General features: G+C 38.3%; 1 protein-coding gene across 5 annotated transcripts in view; it reads left to right on the top strand.

Annotated features, from left to right (window-relative positions):
• The window catches only part of whrna (whirlin a), a 157900-nt gene that overhangs the window by 73792 nt on the left and 63657 nt on the right, over window positions 1-20451 (top strand). For 4 of the 5 annotated variants that reach the window (XM_077497299.1, XM_077497296.1, XM_077497298.1 and 1 more), the window contains exon 4: window positions 14406-14683. In XM_077497299.1, the coding sequence (XP_077353425.1) occupies window positions 14406-14683 (278 nt within the window). The remainder of the gene's footprint in view (window positions 1-14405; window positions 14684-20451) is intronic. The other variant, XM_077497297.1, reaches the window with a different exon arrangement.

Genomic DNA, 20451 nt, shown 5'->3' with positions numbered 1-20451 from the left:
ACTCAAGTTTGATTTTCCCATTTCCTGAACCCCAAGACTAACCACTGAGTACACATGAGGGATGGCTAACTAAATGAAGAGAGCTGTGAGCATGTTAATGGATTCAGGCCAAGGATTTCTCATTTGCGCAGGGGTGATTTTCCATCCTCTCTGATGATAAAGCAATCCTGCTGAGACAGCACATAACACAGTGTGACAAAAAAAAAAAAAAAGAGGCTTAGCAAACAACAAGGTCATTTAGTGACAATTCAGTCATCAATGACACACAACTATGGATTACTGTGTTTCAATCGGTGACAGTAACCACAAGATTGAAATGAAATTAATTGTATACAAATTTCTAATGTACCTCATTCTACAAATCTGAAATTTTACTTGACAAGAGAGAAAGCTGTGCCAGTGTAATATATAAAGTGTCATGTTTCGGGGTTGGGTTTCGGTTTAGTTTTGGGTGTTTATGTTGTCTGTTGTCCGGTTTTGTCTCCCCGAGCCTCGTCATAGTTAACCTCGTCCACCTGTGTGTGTCTCCCCTCCCCGTATGTGTTGCTAATTAGTGCCCTCTGTCTGCTGTGTTTCCCAGGTGTGTCTTGTTAGTGTCTTGTTCATGTTTTATTTAGTGAGTAGTGTTTGTTCACGTGTCATGGTGGCATTGTCTTGTCTTATTCTGTTGGTGTGCTGTGCTAGTAGTGTTTACGTCTAGTCAGGTTTCTCCACATCTCGTCAAGTTTCTCCACATCTAGTCAAGTTTCTCCACGTCTAGTCAGGTTTCTCCACGTCTAGTCAAGTTTCTCCACATCTAGTCAAGTTTCTCCACATCTAGTCAAGTTCCTCCACGTCTAGTCAAGTTCCTCCACGTCTAGTCAAGTTTCTCCACATCTAATCAAGTTTCTCCACATCTAATCAAGTTTCTCCACATCTAATCAAGTTCCTCCACGTCTAGTCATGTTCCTCCGCGTCTAGTCAAGTTCCTCCGCGTCTAGTCAAGTTTCTCCACATCTAATCAAGTTTCTCCACATCTAATCAAGTTCCTCCACGTCTAGTCAAGTTCCTCCGCGTCTAGTCAAGTTTCTCCACATCTAGTCAAGTTTCTCCACGTCTATTCAAGTTTCTCCACATCTAATTAAGTTTCTCCACATCTAATAAAGTTTCTCCACATCTAATCAAGTTTCTCCACGTCTAATCAAGTTTCTCCACATCGAGTCAGGTTTCTCCACATCTAGTCAGGTTTCTCCACATCTAATCAAGTTTCTCCACATCTAATCAAGATTCTCCACATCTAGTCAGGTTCTCCACGTCTAGTCAGGTTTCTCCACGTCTAGTCATTTCTCCACATCTAATCAAGTTTCTCCACATCAACTCAAGTCTGTCCTGCCAAGTCTGTCCCTGCCATGCCAAGTCTGTCCACATCATGCCCAGTCTGTCCACGTTCAGTCCAGTCATGGCAACCAGTCCAATCCCATCCGGTCTTCTAATTGGTTCCTGTCAATAAAGTTATTCTCATTCCTGTTTGTCTCCCGCCCTTGCTTTTCCGCCATTAGGTCCATCTCCCCTCATCCACTCGCTCCACACACCTTCATCATGACAATAAGAAATTCAAGGAAATGCATTTTGGTGTTTTCTGTTTTACTTTAAATCGTATATCTGCATCAGCTCTTATTGAAAGCTGTTTTAAATACAGGTATTTATGTTACCTCATTAAACTACATCCATCCATCCATTTTCTGAACCGCTTATTCCTCACAAAGGTCGCGGGGGTACTGGAGCCTATCCCAGTCGGCTTCGGGCAGTAGGCGAGGTACACCCTGAACTGGTTGTCAGCCAATTGCAGATTAAACTACATCAAAGAGTGTAAATATTAAAGGGCTGCATGTGAAGCCTGTTTATTTCCACTATTTGTAGCGGTATGAATGTGAAACAACATGCGTACAATAACTCTGGTGTGCCCGAATATTACACAGAGAAGGCAGTTCCCTGTTTCTCTCTTCAATAATATGAGATTCAAATTGGGGACCACATACAGACAGCAGTAAAGTGTGATTGCTACCCAGAGGTACATTGATCAAAGTCAGACCTGTTAACAGGCATCTCGGCTTTCTCATAGACGCAAGCCGCCAGGGACCTTTTAGGGAGTGAATAAAAACTGCTGCTTGCTGCTGGTAGGTAGCAACTCAGTTTTGTTTTCCTTTTCTGTAATCTCGACTCACTCATTGTTGAGGAATGATCTTTGTAAACCTTAAGGAAAAGTGGGCGATGCGCCCAGCATTTAATTGAGACAGTTCCCATCAGAGTGGAGCACACTATTTGGGGATAAACATCCAGCGTTTCTTTGCATATTTACATTCTTTCAAATTATCAAGGAAATACAGTTTTGATTTATTTTGCTGAATAGTCAGTACAACTCACAGTAAATGACATTATTTAATCAGTATCAATTATATTTGCCTTTATAATTTTCAGGATTTAAGTAAAACCATCATGACAACAGATCTTTTTTTTCTGTAATATTTTAAACCAAATTATTATGCACAAAATTAAATAAATAAATAAATACTTAAATAAATAAATACATACAGAAATAAATAAATAAAAAGAACTCTGGAAAATGTTATTTTTTCATTCTATAGAAATAGTTACTTTGTAAAAAAAAAAATATAACAATAATAATAAACTGAAACTGATTAAGTAGCATAGTTATAGAAGCCACCAGATGGGAGCACTTTTTATCAAATTTTGCCGGTCCGTCATTCGTCAGTGTCTTCGGTACACGTCCATCATTGTCGGTCAATAAATTTTTCAAGCCCAACTAAGGTAATTGTCAGTCTGTTAGTCTGTCATGCTCTTTTAACCACCCTTCCGTCATCACGGTGTGTCACCACTATTTTAGGCCCGACAGTCAGTGGTGGGCATTCCGTCAGTCCATCATTGACGGACGCACGGAAGAATGGCAGAGTGGCGAAATTTTGTAAATTGCTCGCCTCTGCCGGCTCGTCATCTGTGTTGGCATTTAATACACCCGCTCTCACTTTGCTTATCAAATGCACCTTAACAAAGCAATTCCAATGCGAACAAATATTTAAACACAACCAAACACAATCTAATTTTGCTGGCGTTTTATTCTCATTTTTATTATTAAACGGAAGTCCAGCAGGAGGCTCTTTTTTTTTCCCCTCATCACCGTTAACGTCACCGTGTGTGAGAAGAAGGCTATAGATGTGATAAAGGCACTGCTATAACCATCTCAGGTTTCATATTCCTTCGAGGAAAAGAAAATACATTGAATGCAGAAGTGACTGACCAAGATGGCCAACCGGTGCACTGTACAGCGGTGTGCATCCGGTCCAAACTGGCATATATATATGAAAACTGACTGATTGTCACCAACTTTTATGAGTACACATGCTAATTATAGTCTGAAAATGTTAGTTATATAAAACATAGAGAAAACACCCTTCTTCTCTGTATATCATGTCAAGAGGAGATGTTCAGTTAGAGAGGTCATTTGGTACATACAGGCGCTCTAAAGGGACCGACCATCTGCCTTGCCATTATTCCAGCTCAAAACATCACCCCACCATATCCTTGCCAACAGTACAGACTTGTTGGAATATGGTGGCCATCCACAATTTCATCCATCTGGACCTTACAAAGTAGCACATCATTCATTAATGCATCAATCTATTGCATGAAAACGAGCCTTCGTGTATTTCTGTGGCACTTCAATCAAACCATCTCGTGTGATTGGTTAAGGGTGACCGAATTCGGTCTCCAGAGACACCAACAGCAAATCTCAGCTTGCTGCTCATCAGGGGCTTTTCAACAACTGTGATTACAAGACAGAGACTATTCCACACTTTTTTTTTTTTTTTTTTATCAGCAGAAGCATCAGTCTTCTCATTAATCGTTAGAACTATGACCAACTTAATAATGTGCAACATCTTGGTTAAATGAATAAACTTTAATTAGGCTCATCTGGGAAACTAGTTATCAGACCTCTATCTCTCGCTCGCTCGCTCGCTCTCTCTCTCTCTCTCTCTCTCTCTCTCTCTCTCTCTCTCTCCATCCATCCATCCATCCATCCATCGAGCACAGTGTTTCAATACAATTTACACAATTTACTTTCCCACAACACTCAGCAAACTGTTTATCAAATTTAAGCAGAACTTTGGCAAATACAGTATTAGGGAGTTGTAATTTGGCGCAGAAACAACAAGAGACTGTCCTGTGATTAACTGGCGACAAGTCCTGGATGTAAGCTGCCTTTTGATCGAAGTCTGCAGGGTTATATAAGCTCCAGCACCACCATGATCATGAATGGGGCAAGCACTGTCGAAAGTGGATGGGTAAAAATATTGTTTTCACAATCCCTCACACCAACTGGTGTCAAAATCATTTCTGGTCCAGATAGAAAAGTGACCAAAAACATGTTCATATACTGAGCAGTGTTAGGTGTTTGTAAAGTAATTTGACAAAAGTACAACGGCTTAAATGCCATGTTATGTACACACCACAATCTAAAATAAAATATATGTTTCTGTCAGTTGCCATGTATGAGCCATCATGTATTATGATAATGGCATAACAAATAACAGAAGCAGTTCCGTCTGGTCTGACTCATTTCAAACGTCAATGTGAATTAAAAAGATTAGATCATGCTGTTGGAGTGTGCGTTTAATTAATTAGTATGTTCAAGAAGCATCAGTATCTCATATGCAATCAAGTTGTAAAATAGAATCAGGTTTATTGCGTGTTTCAATTTTACAAAAATATGCATGCATGACAAGCGTAATCTCTGTACACTGCTAAAATGGTGATTGGCTAACTCAAGTTCTTAAACTTGCTGCAGTCTACAGAGCATTGCAGTAGTAGAGCAGCAGTAGACCAAAATATAATTGGAATAGATGAGATAAGAGGAAGGAAATGGCAAACCAAGTTGGGGTTATGGGACAGAATATTAACAACCATGGTATAATGTAAGAGTACATGAGCAGAGGGGAGAAAGCAGTAATACGTTATCAGTAGATAATGATCACTGAAACAGCAAAGATTCTAGTGGGGGTTTTAATAAAGGTAAGAAGCCAAAGGGTGTAAATTAAAAAAAAAAAAAAAAATCACCTTCAATTATCAAAAACGGAAGATAAATGTACTTTTCGAGTTCACGAGGCCCAATTTCCTTCTGCAACAAGCTGCAGTTCATCTGCAAACTCCATTAAAAGTTCTTACAAAGGTTTAAGGACTTGGACACAGGCATACAAGTTGATATCTAATCTCGCTGCTGTTCTGTGTGTAGAAAGGTGTGTGGGAGGGGGTGTGGGGGCTGCAGAACTAAAATATGACAAGATTGAAGAGTCCCAGTAAATGAGGTTATGTCTTGCTTAATCAGGTATTGCAATTGTAAACAAGACAAAATGTGGTGAGAGACAGAACAGAACAAGGATTTTTTGTATTAAGTCACGTAAACAAAGATAGACATGTATCCATCCATTTTCTTGACTGCTTATTCCTCACAAGGGTCGCGGGGGCTGCTGGCGCCTATCTCAGCTGGCTCTGGGCAGTAGGCGGGGGACACCCTGGACTGGTTGCCAGCCAATCGCAGGGCACACAGAGACGAACAACCATCCACACGCACACCTAGGGACAATTCGGAGCGCCCAATTAACCTGCCATGCATGTCTTTGGAATGTGGGAGGAGACCGGAGTACCCGGAGTAGACCCACGCGGGCACGGGGAGAACATGCAAACTCCACCCAGGAAGGTCCGAGCCTGGACTCGAACCGGAGACCTCAGAACTGGGAAGCGGACGTGCTAACCACTCGACTACCCAGACATGTATTTATTTTTTTATTTTTTTTATTCATCTAACCAGCCACCCGTATAGTAGGAACACTGCAATCATATTCATATAGGTCTACCATACCTTTCTTTCTGCAAGCATCTTAATGGTTTTCTGACTCCCACCATCCTGAGATTTGGTCATTGTCACATTCCTGTCAAGATCATGTTGTACATATTATTTTTTCCCCACTATTTGTTTACTGACCCCAAATGTTACCTTTATTGAATATCTAGTTCACAGTCAGAATACATAAAGTACAAGACAAACAGAACTTTATTCATAAGTGTCTTGCTGTCAAGATTCAATGAACGGTTGAGGACCCAGACGCCAGTAAGTAACACAGGTGTGTGCTTAAAACAAAAAAACAAAACAAAAATTGAACAAAAACAAAAAGGAAAACAAAGTACTTAATGCTGCATTCGAGGGTGGTCTGAAGTAGGACTTTTCCGAGTTCGAACCAGGAAGTGTGTACGGGAGAGCTCCCTTGAACTCAGGGGGAAAAAAAGGACCCTGACTTCACCGACGGACTACAACAGTTTCCCATTTGGAAATGGTAAAACACAATTTACTCAAATAAATAAAAATAGATGGCTTTCTTCGCTCATACAGTAAATATTCAACATAACTGCACGTAACACAAGTTACGTAACGGTATGCCGCCTTCCCTCTGCATGAAATTATACAGTGAACTGTATGAAATGCTAATGAAATAAAATAAAAACAATAAATGAAGTAACATTGCAAGAAGATTAAGTTTGCTCGAGGTCAACATGAGTTTTGAGGACCAAAATAAAAAAAACAATTTATCACTATCCGCCATTTCGGAACTGGGAAATGTTACGACTGTCGGCTCGGGCCCGCCGAAGTCTTCTGCTCCCTAGTGCGTCTGGTGCCCGTTTTTGTTACAGGCGGGTTCGAATGTGCCAGCGCGACGCGCTGATTGGACGGATGTGCTAGCGCGATCTTTCTAGGTGTGGCCGTTCTCGACACCATTGCATGAGCAGATCGGGACCTCTCCACCAATCACCACCCTACACCTGGCCGGACTGCTCCAAATAAAAGCGCTGCTTTTCAGTTTCTCTGGGCGACTGGAACGCAGCTCGCCTTGCTACGAGTCTCTTTGTGTATTTGAGACACTCATTGAAGCCATTTGTGTATTCGTTGGTTTAACCCTTTGAGCGTTTGTGTATCCGTCTGGTTAAACCTTCGTGCTTTTGTGTGTATTCGTGTTCCCATTTGTGCTCCATTTGTTTTGGTTCATGACAGTGGTCTCTGTTAAAGCCATTTGGGGGCTCGGCTACTGTCATGCTTGTGTAAAACTCATTGTCATCCACCTACAAACCAAAAACTAAAACTGTCAATTTTGATTCAGCTATTTACAACAATTCTCCGTCCGTGTGACTTCCCTTCCCCTAGCCGAGCCGGTCGTAACAGGAAAAACCAACTCTGATATAGCCGACTTTCGACCATCCTCGAATGCAGCAAAAGTATCCCAAAGAACAAAAATCAGCAGTCCAAAATAAGACTCAAAATAACAAGCACACAAGGGACACAGCATGGACATGTCATTGGCAATGAACTAATGGACACACTAATGAGACAACAAGAGACACCTGGACAAGACAGGCTGAGGGAGCTGATTGGATGACAGAAAGCAATGGGATGACAAGCACAGGTGGATATTATAAACGTAAACACAAGGAAAACATGACAACTAAAATACAAACCAAACAAAACACAGATCATGACACTATTTTTAAAGTGTTCATTACATAAGCTATCAGTATTTTGCTAGTTTTGTTGCTATGTGTTGACCATGTATTACATTGTAGCTTAGCATACATCATATTACAGGCTTTTTTTTTTTCCATTTTTATTGCTTGAAGATAGTCTATTAGGTGCCATGTGGTCCAAGTTATGCATCAATCAATGAAAAAAGATTTACCGACCTTGACTTTGCCAATACTGCCGCAATACGTCCTTGTTGCTACATTGGACAACCTGTCTCGGGAATCAGAACGCCTTGGACTGTTTGTGTCCTGGTTCAAGATGAGTATCAGGCATTCCGTCACTTTTTGGATACATGTCCCAGTTTTATATTTGCTAGGGGTTTGACCAAGGAAAATGTTCAATATCGACCATCAAAAACTGTGGGATTATCACGTAGAATGGCGTTATAGCTAATCAGAAAGCAAAATGAAGCTTGCGCTGCTGGACGCCAGAATAGGAGGACCAATTAATTGCGAGTTAATGCTATTGGCTGTTAAAACTATTTTGCAACAATAGAAATGACGAAGATAGTATGAAACAAACCCTCCAATTGTACCAGATGCACAGCCAGCTAGTCTAGCTTCTTCTACTACTACTTTGATTTTCCACAGAGAATTTTCAGTCTGGAGGCACTGTAGCACTCGCTGCTTCTCACAGGTCAGGCCAGGTAGCTGCTATGCCGGTGAACAGATCGTTAATTGCGGGATGCAAACTATCAGGACTGTCTTTTTGTCTACCCCCAATACGACCGCACCCCAGAGTGAGAAGACACAGGATATGATTTGTCACATAACACTTCCCAAGTGAGTCACAATTTGCATATAAATCTGTCTATAAGTGAAGTGAATCATTTCCTTTCAAACATGATTTGGAAGCCAGCGAGCACAGAGGAAGGAAACAAGGATGATTTTTTATTTATTTTTTTATTTTTTTTATCTCACAGTGCTGCTACTTACAATAATGTAGATTGCACCAGACAATCAGTGACACAAAGTGCAGTCCATGAATGCAAGAAAATAGCACATTAAATGTTTTACTCGTGTCTTAAAGTTAATCATGTTTCGTAAAAGAATGACAAATTGCCATTTAAAAGCTTAATTACGCCAGCAGTTCTTGTAAAACAACAGATAGCAATGTTTTTTCTTTTGCTCTTTTTCAAAGTCAATTTTGATACAAATTACATTTTTAAAGCGGCTTTGTACTTTATTTTTAAGAATGTGTTTAACAATGAAATTACTAACGTAACAAAAAATAATTGAGAGGCACTGGGTTAATGTTATTGCTGCATAAAAGCCTATATTTTCTGTAAAATTCTGCACCATGAGCATTGTAACTGGCCAAAGAGGGCACAATTGTAGAGTGTAAGTTATTACATAATTAAATAGGAGCTTCAATAATTAAGAAGTGGTGATGAAGCTAAATAACACAGCTCAGTGTGGAAAGCAATAAAAAAGTATCTTAAAAAAAAAGGATAATTAAAGTAGTGTGTTTAAGCAAGTGGACAGTGGGACTTTTAATTGAATATGTTTCATTGTCATACATTAAAATAAAATACAAATAAGTTGTCCATTATATGAGATGATATTAAAACTTAAAAGTTCTAAACTGTGTATAAATCATATAGATGGAGGAGTATTGCTTGTGGCTGCAATGTGAGTATCTTTGCATATGAAACAAAACACATCTGACTTTACTCTTGCTCTTCTTTTGGTTTGTTCTTCTTGAGCTTTAATGTACGTGTTGTGCACAGGTAGAAATTTGAATTAATTTTGGTTATTCTGAGTAAAATTATATTAATGGTAGGGATGTAACGATATCCAAACGTCACGATAATTATCACGATATTGTGGGGAGGTTGACGATATTTAAAAAAGGTCACAATATTGTAAAAACAAAAAAAACAAAAACAATTGACAGTGTAGATTTTCAACATCGAAGGGGCAAAACATCCCTAATAAAAATATAAATTGCACTAAAACTAGCCACCAGAGGGTGCTCGAACTGCACAAACGATATTGATATTGTGGCAGTTTTAATATCACAATACTGTGCTTATCATTACATCCCTAATTAATGGTGGCCTGCAATGTTTAAAAACAGAAATCTAATCCTGTAAACACAATTTATTGAAAGCCTCACATTCACCGATTTGCACACTCTCACGCCAGTCGTCAGCTGCTGCCATGCAGATTGCTGCCAGGTCCACAAGGGGCAACTTAGGGTTCTGTGTCTTGGTCAAGGACACTTCGGCATTGTCTCAAGGGTTGAGGTTTGAGCTCACAACCTTCCGGTTGGGAGACAACCACTCTACCACTGAGCCATGCCACCCGACAATTGTTAATATTTATCACTGTCACAATACTGGTCAACACTATGCCATATGGTGATTTACTCCGTGATTCCTCCCTCATTCATAACAACAAATATCAATACAACTTGAAACTTGTATTTGAGTGTAACTGCAGTCGGAAGTTATGTATGTCCTTTTTACACAGTGTTATTATCTAACATCAGCATTGATCATCCACACATCCGATGGCTTTTGTTGTATTGTATTGTATTGAATCTAGCAGCCTTTCTGGTGCGGCGCGGAGATTGACCGCAGAGAATAAAATGCTTGTGACGCAACGCAGGGTCCATCTTGTCTCAAATAGAGGCATAATGAAGGAGGGATAGGAGAATGGGGGACAGAATAATGAGGAGAGAGAAAACAAGAGAGAGAGAGGCAAGGACAGAAAGCAATATAGTACAAGTAGCAAGTTGAATATCGGGAAAATGCTGGCTCTATTATTTCTGAAACACAATCAATACTCATTAAGGCTTACAGTAGGTTTGTCTGATTTTAGCTGTTGCTTACAGCTTAAGCCCGAGTCTGATTAATGGCAATTGAACCACGGCAATGATAATATTATATTAATGTAAATCATAATAACGGATGAGCATTGAATTGAATTTGTGGCTATGCTTGTCTTAGCAGATACTGTAAGTGTATATTTTTTAACACTTTGTTTTTTTTAATTGTGGATTAGTGCTTGTCCATGTATTTGTAACAATCATTCTCACTGTGTGAAATGTGTGGAAAATATCCCAGTAAACAATGTTCTGGGGACATCAAACACAGTACTAAGTACAGAGACGTTATTGTCAGTTTTTCCACTTTTGTCGCAGAGAGCTGGAACAAGCTGCTTGTAATCGAGTTTTCCGAATCTGTCCCTGAGGCTTTAATTCTACCTGACAGCCGTGATGGCAAGTGTTTGCTGTGGCAGCAGTGTCTGGCCTCACAACAATGTCACTTGTTTGCATTTATTTATTGATTCATTGCATCGGTAAATACCATTTTGCATTTGTAATGGGCCGACGACAAATTGTCACAAATGGTTCCCCTGAAGAAACACAATGTGGAGAATAGCCTCAGGTGTATTGCGGGTTCTGCTGATCATTATTGTAATGCTGTGGGTAACCTCAGGATGTTGGAAAATCAATAAAACCATTTCAAAACAAGACATTCGGATTGTGTCAAATGTACAATTAGTTTCTGCCGCTGGGACTGGGACAATCAAAACAGCCTTGATATTTTTGGCAGCCCCTCATAGTGGAGCACAACCAACCAGTGATTTATGTTTATGTGTCTTTTGGCCTGAGTGAGACTTGACAGCAAATTGACATTAAGAAATAATAACAATATAAATCAGGGTTATTATAGTTTGGGAATTTTCATTTTAGTTTTTTATTTTGTTTTGAGTTTTGTTTAATTAGTTTTCGGGGTGGTTCTGTTAGTTTTTAGTAGTTTTAGTTATTTAATAAATGCTTAGTTTTAGTTTAGTTTTAGTTAGTTTCAGTATTAATTTTAGTTTTCCAAAAATGTGTTTTACGAGTGAGCAATATTTAAAAAAACACAAAAAAAACATGGGAGCGACGTCATATGAAGTGCTTTCCCAGATAGCAAAAGATGTTAAATCAATGTTGAATCATGTTGATTTAACATTGATTCAACATCCTTTGCTATCTGGGTTCGTATTGGCTACTGCTAGATGACATCACTTCTGTATGACACACTTTCAAACGTCCTTATTCCAGCGGTTAATATCAAAATAAATCTACCGTACTTAAAATCACATTTAAAATCATCCCCAAATGCTCATGCATTAAATTAATTACCAAGGACATTTTTGCTATTATAGTTTTATGGTTTTGTAAACACAAAATGTTAGTTTTCATTTTCTTATCTTTTCATTTTCTAATGTTCTTTTCATTTTTATGTTCATTTTTATTTCGTGAACGAAATTGTTTTTTGAATAATAGTTTGTTTTAACTAAAATAACCTAATAAACTAGACTAAGTGAAATTTCTGGAGAAATTGCATGGGAATGCTGAAATCTGAATGCTAAACTGAATGCTTATGAAGTAAATTGAAAGATAAATTATGTGAAAATTCCAAAGTTTTAATTGAAGTTAAACGACAAATGAATAAAAAGAAAACTTGAACTGCAATCTGTCTAAGGTGTGATTTAATAATTTCAGTGAAATTATAGTCCATTTCCTGTTCTGATTGTAAATTGCTATCAAATCGAATGCACTAAAATGTGGTACAAGCAGGGTTTGAACCGCATCATGAAAGCCAACGTGCATTTAATCATAGCTCAGTGAAACTATAATGCATTTCCTGATAGTATAGTCAGCTGGTAAACATTTATATCACTAAGCATAATTGCCATGGATATATTTGCAATGTACAGTCGGAGGTGGGATTCGAACCTGGGACCTCCTGGTTACTGGACAACACACTTAACTAAGTGCTCCACTAAGCAGTATCATAGAGGTGGTAATGATGATCATTTTTATGTATGGAAGTGGGCATGGAAAGTGGGACTCGGGAAAAAGTCAGTCCCATTGAAAATGAATGGGGAAAAGTTGATATTTAATGTTAAATTGTGCGAGTACTCTAAGTAACGTGAAATCAGACGATATATACCCGGGAAGGCAAGGATTTTTGAAGCAAGTTGAAATTTGAATGGTTTAAAACTGGGAGTTGTTTCTCGGCGAAAAAGTGAGGAGAATAAAAATCCGAATAACATATGTGGGATGCTTTCATAAGGTTATGTCAATTTTTCTTTTATAATCGGAAAAGGCTACTACTTTAACCCATTAAGGGCTAAAGCGCATGCCAAAAATATGCCACTCACGGACAATTCACACTAAATACATAACAGATGCGGAACGGCATCCGTACGGACGCCGCAAACCATTTGAGTCTGCGTATCAATTGACACCAGCTACAGTGGGTTCGTATGCGGTGCGTATCGGTTGCGGGGCTGCAGAAGGTTTCCGCAAGGTTTCTATTTTTTCCAGATTCCGCATGCTGGTTTTCATGCAGCTGAAGAAATTTCACGAGCCAGACAGGAAGTAAGGCGTCGGCATCAAGGTAGATCCGGTATATTTCAAAATAATTTGATAGCTAACTACATAGCTTGACATGAATCGGACATTTAAAAGACAAAAAATTGAGTTTGAAATAAATGAAAACGGTATTTAAGCACAAAACGTACTTACCCATGGTAGAAGAGCCATGGTAGGAGTCTCAGAAATAATGCTCAAAAAGCATATGGATGTGAACGACAGGCAAGCGTGGGTATTGTTTACAAGTAGTTTACGGTTGTTATGGCGTGAACTCAACTCCTCAGCATGCACCCCGGTGAACGCACTCGGTGTGAAATCGCTGTCATTTATTTCATAACTCCCCCGAATCTGCGTCAGCCATAAATCCTCGTAGAAAATTTCAGGACATGCTTCGAGGCCCATGTCACCCTCGTTTATATTCTGATGCATTTCATCTCTTGGTCTCTTCGCCGCTAAGAGATAGAGAATTTGTCAAAACAAAACAAAAAGACGTGTCGGCTTTCTCGGGTGTTTAAAGGTTGAAGGCCGCTAGAGTGCTCCCGGCTCTAATGGTAGACACAAGCATGTCTAAATTTCAATAGCTAATTGTGGGAATGCTGAAGCATTCCCATGTGTTATTGTGATTTTTATTCTCCTCACTTTTTTGCCATGTAACAACTACCACATAATACTTCAGATTTAAACCATTCAAATTTTAACTTGCTTCCAAAATTCACGCCTCCCAGGGTATATATTGTCTGATTCCACATTACTTACAGTGTTCGCACAATTTAACGTTAAATACCAACTTTTCCCCATTCATTTTCAATGGGAAAAACATTGAATTTTTTCCAAGTTTCACTTTAAATGCCTACTTCCATACATATAACATATTATTATTACGAGGTGTCTGATACTGCTCGGTGGCACAGTGATCAATAGTCCAGTAACCAAGAGGTTATCATTTCATAATTCATCTGAAGTTACTTCATAAGCATTCCACATGCATTCAAATCTTAGCATTCAGCTTTCAGCATTCCGCTACGCAATTTCTCCAGAAATTGCACTTAGTCTAGTTTATGAGTGCTTTTGGAAACATGGCTAACTAGAGCATAGACACAAGTTTTTAATAGTAATTCAAACTAAAATCCAGCCATTCAACACACCTATCGCCAATGTTATGATATAGACAAATATGGACAGTTGCTGTTCGTCAAAACTTCTCAGCCTTGAAAATCTGCTATATTATGTCAGCATCTGTTTCACCTTTTTTTGGTATTGCAACAAGGTGCTGTGACTGAAAGATTTTGAAGTTGTCAGGGTCCAAAATTGTCAGCAAAAACATACAACAACCTAATTATCTCAATCACCTCTCCCTCCTCCATCTGTTATGTTATACCTCTCTATGACCTTTGACCGATGACAGTCTCTGCCCAGCCCACCCTTGCAGTCTTGCCCCTCCACCACTCCTTTTTGTTCCTTGCCCTCCTCGCAGGTTGGGGATCAAATTCTGGAAGTGAACGGCCGCAGCTTCTTGAACATCCCGCACGACGAAGCCGTCAGGGTACTGAAGTCGTCGCGGCACCTGATGATGACGGTGAAAGATGTGGGCCGCATGCCGCATGCCAGGACAGTGGTTGGTGAGACCAAGTGGATTGCCAGCTCCCAGATTGCAGAGAGCTCTGCAAACAGCAGTGTAGCAGGGTGAGATAACACAGCTTGTTGTACTGCAATAGACCAAATTCTTGAGTGAACGGGAAAATTAACATTTAATAGTTTTGTATAATTTAATGGGATGTAGACTGGGGAATCTCTTGCCACCTGACATTTTGATTCATATTAACTTTGATTACTGATTTATTAGGGCTGGATTTAAAAAAAATCGAATAATCAATATGGGATCGATTTTCCGTTTCGAGCCCAATAGTGATTCATAAAACCATGAATCAATTACAGTGGTACCTCTACTTACGAACGTCCCTTAATACAAAAGTTTCAAGTTACGAAACTCCTCAACAGCAAAATATTGCCTCTAGTTACATAAGATGTTTCAAGATACGAAAGGTAAAACTACAGTATGGGCCGCTACTCGCAGCTCCCAAAGTTTACTGAACGCAACATACGTACAGCTGCTCTTCCATTGGCTATTACTGGCATCTTCCTGGCATCTAATTGGCTCAGAGTATTTGACCATAGATATAAAATAGAATATGTCTATGTAGAGAATGTGTCTCTATGTAGCGTCCTTGTCATTCGTCCCTCGGGTCATGAGGTGTTATTTTTACGTAAATATAAACTAACAGCCAACGAATTTGTGCAAAAATTAAAACAATTGGTGATTGATGAAGGCTACGTTGCACAGTAAGTTTTTAATTGCAACAAGACGGGCCTTTTTTGGAAAAAGATCCCTCGCCGTACCTGAAGTTTCCATCAAGTTTTGGAATTTATTGAAAAGAATCACCCAGAAAATGTTTTCACGATTCGGGCGATCGCTCACTATGGTGATGTTTGCCATTGGCATTTTCAAAGGATTTAAAAAAAAATAATAAAAATAAAATAAAATACAAGGGCTGTTGGTGGAGGTTCACTTATCCGCCTGGGATGTGCGGCTTACATGATGTAAGAGTGAGTGAGTGAGTGAGTGAGTGAGTGAGTGAGTGAGTGAGTGAGTGAGTGATTAAAAAAATAATAATGATAATAATAATAATTAAAAAAAACATCCTTGGATCAGTTCTTTACAAAACACCAGGCAAAAACACTTCTGAGAACATGAACCAAAAAGAGGGCAAAAAACACAGGACAGCAGTTTAAAAGGTAAATGACCATTTTTATTCTTTTGTTTTTTACATTATGCACAGCTCTCATTTATTGTGCAATAATGTAATTGTAACATGTATTTGTTACATGTTTTGATGCATTTTTATGTGTTATAAAACATTTATGTCTGAATTTTGGGAGGCTTGGAACGGATTAGGGCATTTACATGGAAAATGCTTCTCTACTTCCAAAATTTTCTACTTAAGAACTTTCTTCCATAATCAATTAATTTTGTAAGTAGAGGTACCCCTGTATTTCAATATATCTTTTTTTTTTCACATAAATTCTTAAGAAATTAGAATTTTTAAGGCCATATTTTTTAATCTTACTCTTTTCTTGACATTTACTGTTCATGTGAATTTATAAGATTTTTCTTACATTTATGAAAGACCTGACTTATTGCACTTTAAGACAATTCAGAATTGTTTAATGTCAATATTTGTGTAACACTTAAGCGATTATAACAGGTGTTACTTTCATTAATATGCAAAATTTACTTTGGAATTTAATATTTGTGAAGTTTTTATCATGGAAGAAGAATTGATGTTCCATACTTAATCGATATCGGATTGAACAAAAGTGAATTGAAAAGGGAAAAATTGAATCAACTGAACTCTTGTGAATCGAAACCAAATTGATTGAGGAAATTCGAATCAATACCCAGCCCTATCAGTTAATTGATGCCTCTTGATTCATCCAGATACATCAATTAAAAAGATGTTTCCCTTTTTTTAGAATAAATGTTAATCATATGACTGAAAAACTTCCACGTCTGTGACATTACATAAAGCTAAATTGAAGAAGTGTAGAATGGAACATATGAAACATTTTGTGCGCAGTACAGGTCTAGTGCAAAGCACAGTTAACTTTGAGCATGGGTGGAGTTTTTTTTTCTAGACTTTGCGCAGAATTCGCCATAACAAGGCGGTTGCATCGTTTTGCACTGTTGTGGATGGAAAAGTAGCTTTTTCCCGGCCATCCCTCATTTGCATTAAAATCAGCGTGCACGAGGGCTTGACATTGCGTCAGCAAATAGACTCACTAGGCTCTGAGAGATGAGATTGTGCACACTTGCGCTACCATTTAGACCTGCTTTTACCGAGTCTAAAATTGAGTCTACTTTCTGTTACCCATTTGCCTGATGCGCCGGGGCGTTGGCAACTCTGTCCACTGGAATGCCCAGGTAGCCATCGCGCATTTACAAAATTCACAAACACAGTAAACGAGACTTGCGTCTGTTGCACACAAATTTCGATGTGCCCATTTTTACGTCTGTTGGACTTGCGTCTGACTATGATAATACAGCCCTGGGGTATGTTAATTGCCTCATAAACAATCAGTTGCACATAATCAACAGAACTGTTCACTAAATCCTTGTCATAATTCTAATTTCCCCCCCCTGTAAACACTATGCTTGTCAATATTCTGATTCATCCAGCTAATTTTAGCCTCAAGCATTGAACCGATAGCAACTGGACTGTTGTGGTTGTCGTAGATGCTGTTTTGCCTCTTATCCAGGCAGGTTTGATCAGTTCATGCACCAAGGCTACATAGGACAGCCCTAGCCAGAGTGTTGGTGTGGAAGCCAATTATTTTCTTAAGCTCGAGGCAAGCCACCACGAATGATATCACTGTTTTAGGATGCAAAATGACAGTTGTTAGAATGCATGGGGGGGAACCAATGACAGTCATTGGCTTTTGGGCTGTGTTGTTTGTGTTTTGTTAGGGACACAATTGAGTCTCTTTGGAATACTGTACCCCAACAAATATGTTTTTCAAAAGTTGATGTCCACACAAGGTCAATTGAAAACCAATTTGCAGGTTGTCAAGACCACCTTGCCAATATATAGCCTATACAGCACACTATAAGCCATTATAAAGATGAACTTAGTCGACCCCAAAAAAGGTTTCTTGACAATATGTTCTAAACAGCCCCACTAGTATTCTGTTTAATATTGCGTGGAATATAAGTTGAGTGGCAAAATCCAGCATTTTCGTATCCATATCATTGCTGTCGAGTGAAAATGACATCACAGTTGCTCAGGGCTTTGGTAACAACCAATCACAGCTCAGCTTCAGAAAACAGGTGAGCTGTAATTGGTCGTTGCCTGAACCTTGCGATGTGATGTCATCTTCACTCGACAGCAAGTGACAAAATGGCCTCCCCCTAAGATGGATAAAAACGGCTGGATTTGCTTCATAACTCATATTCCACAAATGTAATATTAATCGGAATTTCACGTTTAGACGAGTGAGGTCACATATATCATTGTCAAGAAATGTGTAACGTTGGCTTCCCTTTTAAACAATCCTAGACATTCCCACCACCAAAAAAAGCACTATTAAAAAATATCAAATTGAGTAAAGAATATCATACTTCAAAACATTGTGTTGTAAACATCAAAGCATAGCTAGTGAATGATTACATGAATGTTATTCACTATAGATACAATGCTATGTCGTAATTGATTGAATCTGTCAGTCATTCATATTGTTTTCAAAAGTTAGCAGTATTTTGTCTGCCATATTCGGGTACTGTAAATAGAAAACAGGCTAATTCCATTCACATATTATTATTATCATGACTTTAATTTTTAATATCTTCCAATAATAGGCTCCCCACAATATCCACCTCCATACTTGACCTTTGATAGCAAGTGGGGATTTAAAATCTGCAAAGTCGATAGTGATTAAACTGTTCTTATTATCAGCAACCCAGAATAAGCAGCACAAAGAGAAGACAGACTATTTTCTATTGGATAAGTATAGTTGGCCAGCAATTTAAAGAAGAAATTTATCACTGACAAACATCAACATATATCTCCCTCTAGCCATTAGCGTAATGAAAAATAGCCAGATGCTTGGGATTTAGCAGCAGCTTGTGCAGAAAAATGTGGGGTAATGGAAAAAGGCACCCCCCAATAAAAACACCTTCTTCAGCGTCTAATGCGATCAGACATACTTCCTCCTGACGGCAACTATCGCACACTTTCTGTGGCAATTGCGGCTTCACTAGAAAAGGCCAGACCTCTTTTGAAAATGCCACAGCTGATCCGCCCATCTCTCGCTCATGACTGGGGGCAGTGCTTGGGCCCCATCGAGCAAATTAAAGTCAGATATACTGTAAATTCCAGACTCGATTTTCATCATGGAAACACATCCAGACGCAATTCTGTAATCTCCAAAGCAAACATGGATATAAGAGATACTTAACGTTTTGTTTTACCAAGAAATATGTGCTAGAATCTCCCTTGAGTTGTTCTGTCACGGATATTTGCGAGAGACAGATGGCTGCTCTCTGTGACTGCTTCCATCCATTTGTTTCAATACCACACAACAGACGTTTTTCCTTAGATTGGGCGCGACCGTAAATCACTGTTCGTCCATATCTATGAAAGTAACAAGAAATACATGTAGAACAAACAAAGAAAATAGTCAGCTATATTATTCTTCAAGACTCGTAAAATATTGTTGAGTGAAATGTATTTGTGTAATTCCATAGTAGTAAAGTACAGACACATCCATGTCAAAATTTAACAGTAATACATTTAATAATAATGCATGTATTTGTAGTTGTATTTTATAATTTTAAAAATGTTAAATCATGTTAAAGATTAGATAGCTCGTAATATGAAAAGAAAAATGCACTGAACTGTCACTGATGTCTTACAAATGCAATGAGGCCATCTAGTGGCAGAAAATGACATTAACCCAAATCAATAGACTTGTTTATTTTTGTTTTTGTTTTTGTTTTTTTACAGAAAAAGTGCTTTATAAATATAGTTGAGTTGAGTACACTACATCTTTTTAATTTTAACTCCATTTTATGAATTATAAAATTACTGTATTAGTGACTAAAAGAGGCAGCCATATTTCTATTAGTTTAACTTTTTTTTTTTAACAAGAGCATGAAAACTTTGGGAAAAAAATATTTTATTGTAAATTTTATTGTACATTTAAAACAGATAATCGTGAGTCAAACTATTGAAGTCAAGCAATTAATTCTGATTAAAAAAAATGACACCTGACACACCTTATTAAAACAATAATTATTAAGAATAAAATATCAACTTGTCCCGATATCTCTTCATTGTTACCGCACACAAAAAAGAGCTTTTTAAAATCTCCTTTAAGCGGGCACCTAAGAGTATTATTTATATTACAGCTCTAAAATGACCTTCTTTAAATATTAGTGTAAATAAATAAAAAACATCTTCCCCCATTGAATACAATTTCATTCATTCATTCATTCATTCATTCATTCATTCGTTCATTTTCCAAATCACTTTTTAAACAAAATATACAATATTTGATAGAGCAAAAATTTACCATTTTATGTTTAAATTAATAAATTATGTTCTAATTCTAATTAGTACATCACAGTGTCCATCCCTGATGAGCTATTTTTGGAACACATCCATGGGCTACTCATGTTGTTCTGTTGACACTTCTTTTTCTTTCATACTAATGCACGTTAAAGCTACTGAATGCAAAAAATTCAATTTCGAATCACTACTGCCATCTGTTGATGAAAAGTGAAAGTGCACACACCCTTTTTCACATACACAAGGCACACATGACGTCACATCCGCAGTCGGAGGGCGGGAAATTCGAACCGAATCCAGTCTGGAAACTATTGCATTTCTAACTGAGTG

Source organism: Festucalex cinctus, chromosome 15 (assembly GCF_051991245.1).
Source record: "Festucalex cinctus isolate MCC-2025b chromosome 15, RoL_Fcin_1.0, whole genome shotgun sequence".
NCBI lineage: Eukaryota > Metazoa > Chordata > Actinopteri > Syngnathiformes > Syngnathidae > Festucalex > Festucalex cinctus.
This window is presented reverse-complemented; position numbering and strand designations above follow the sequence as displayed.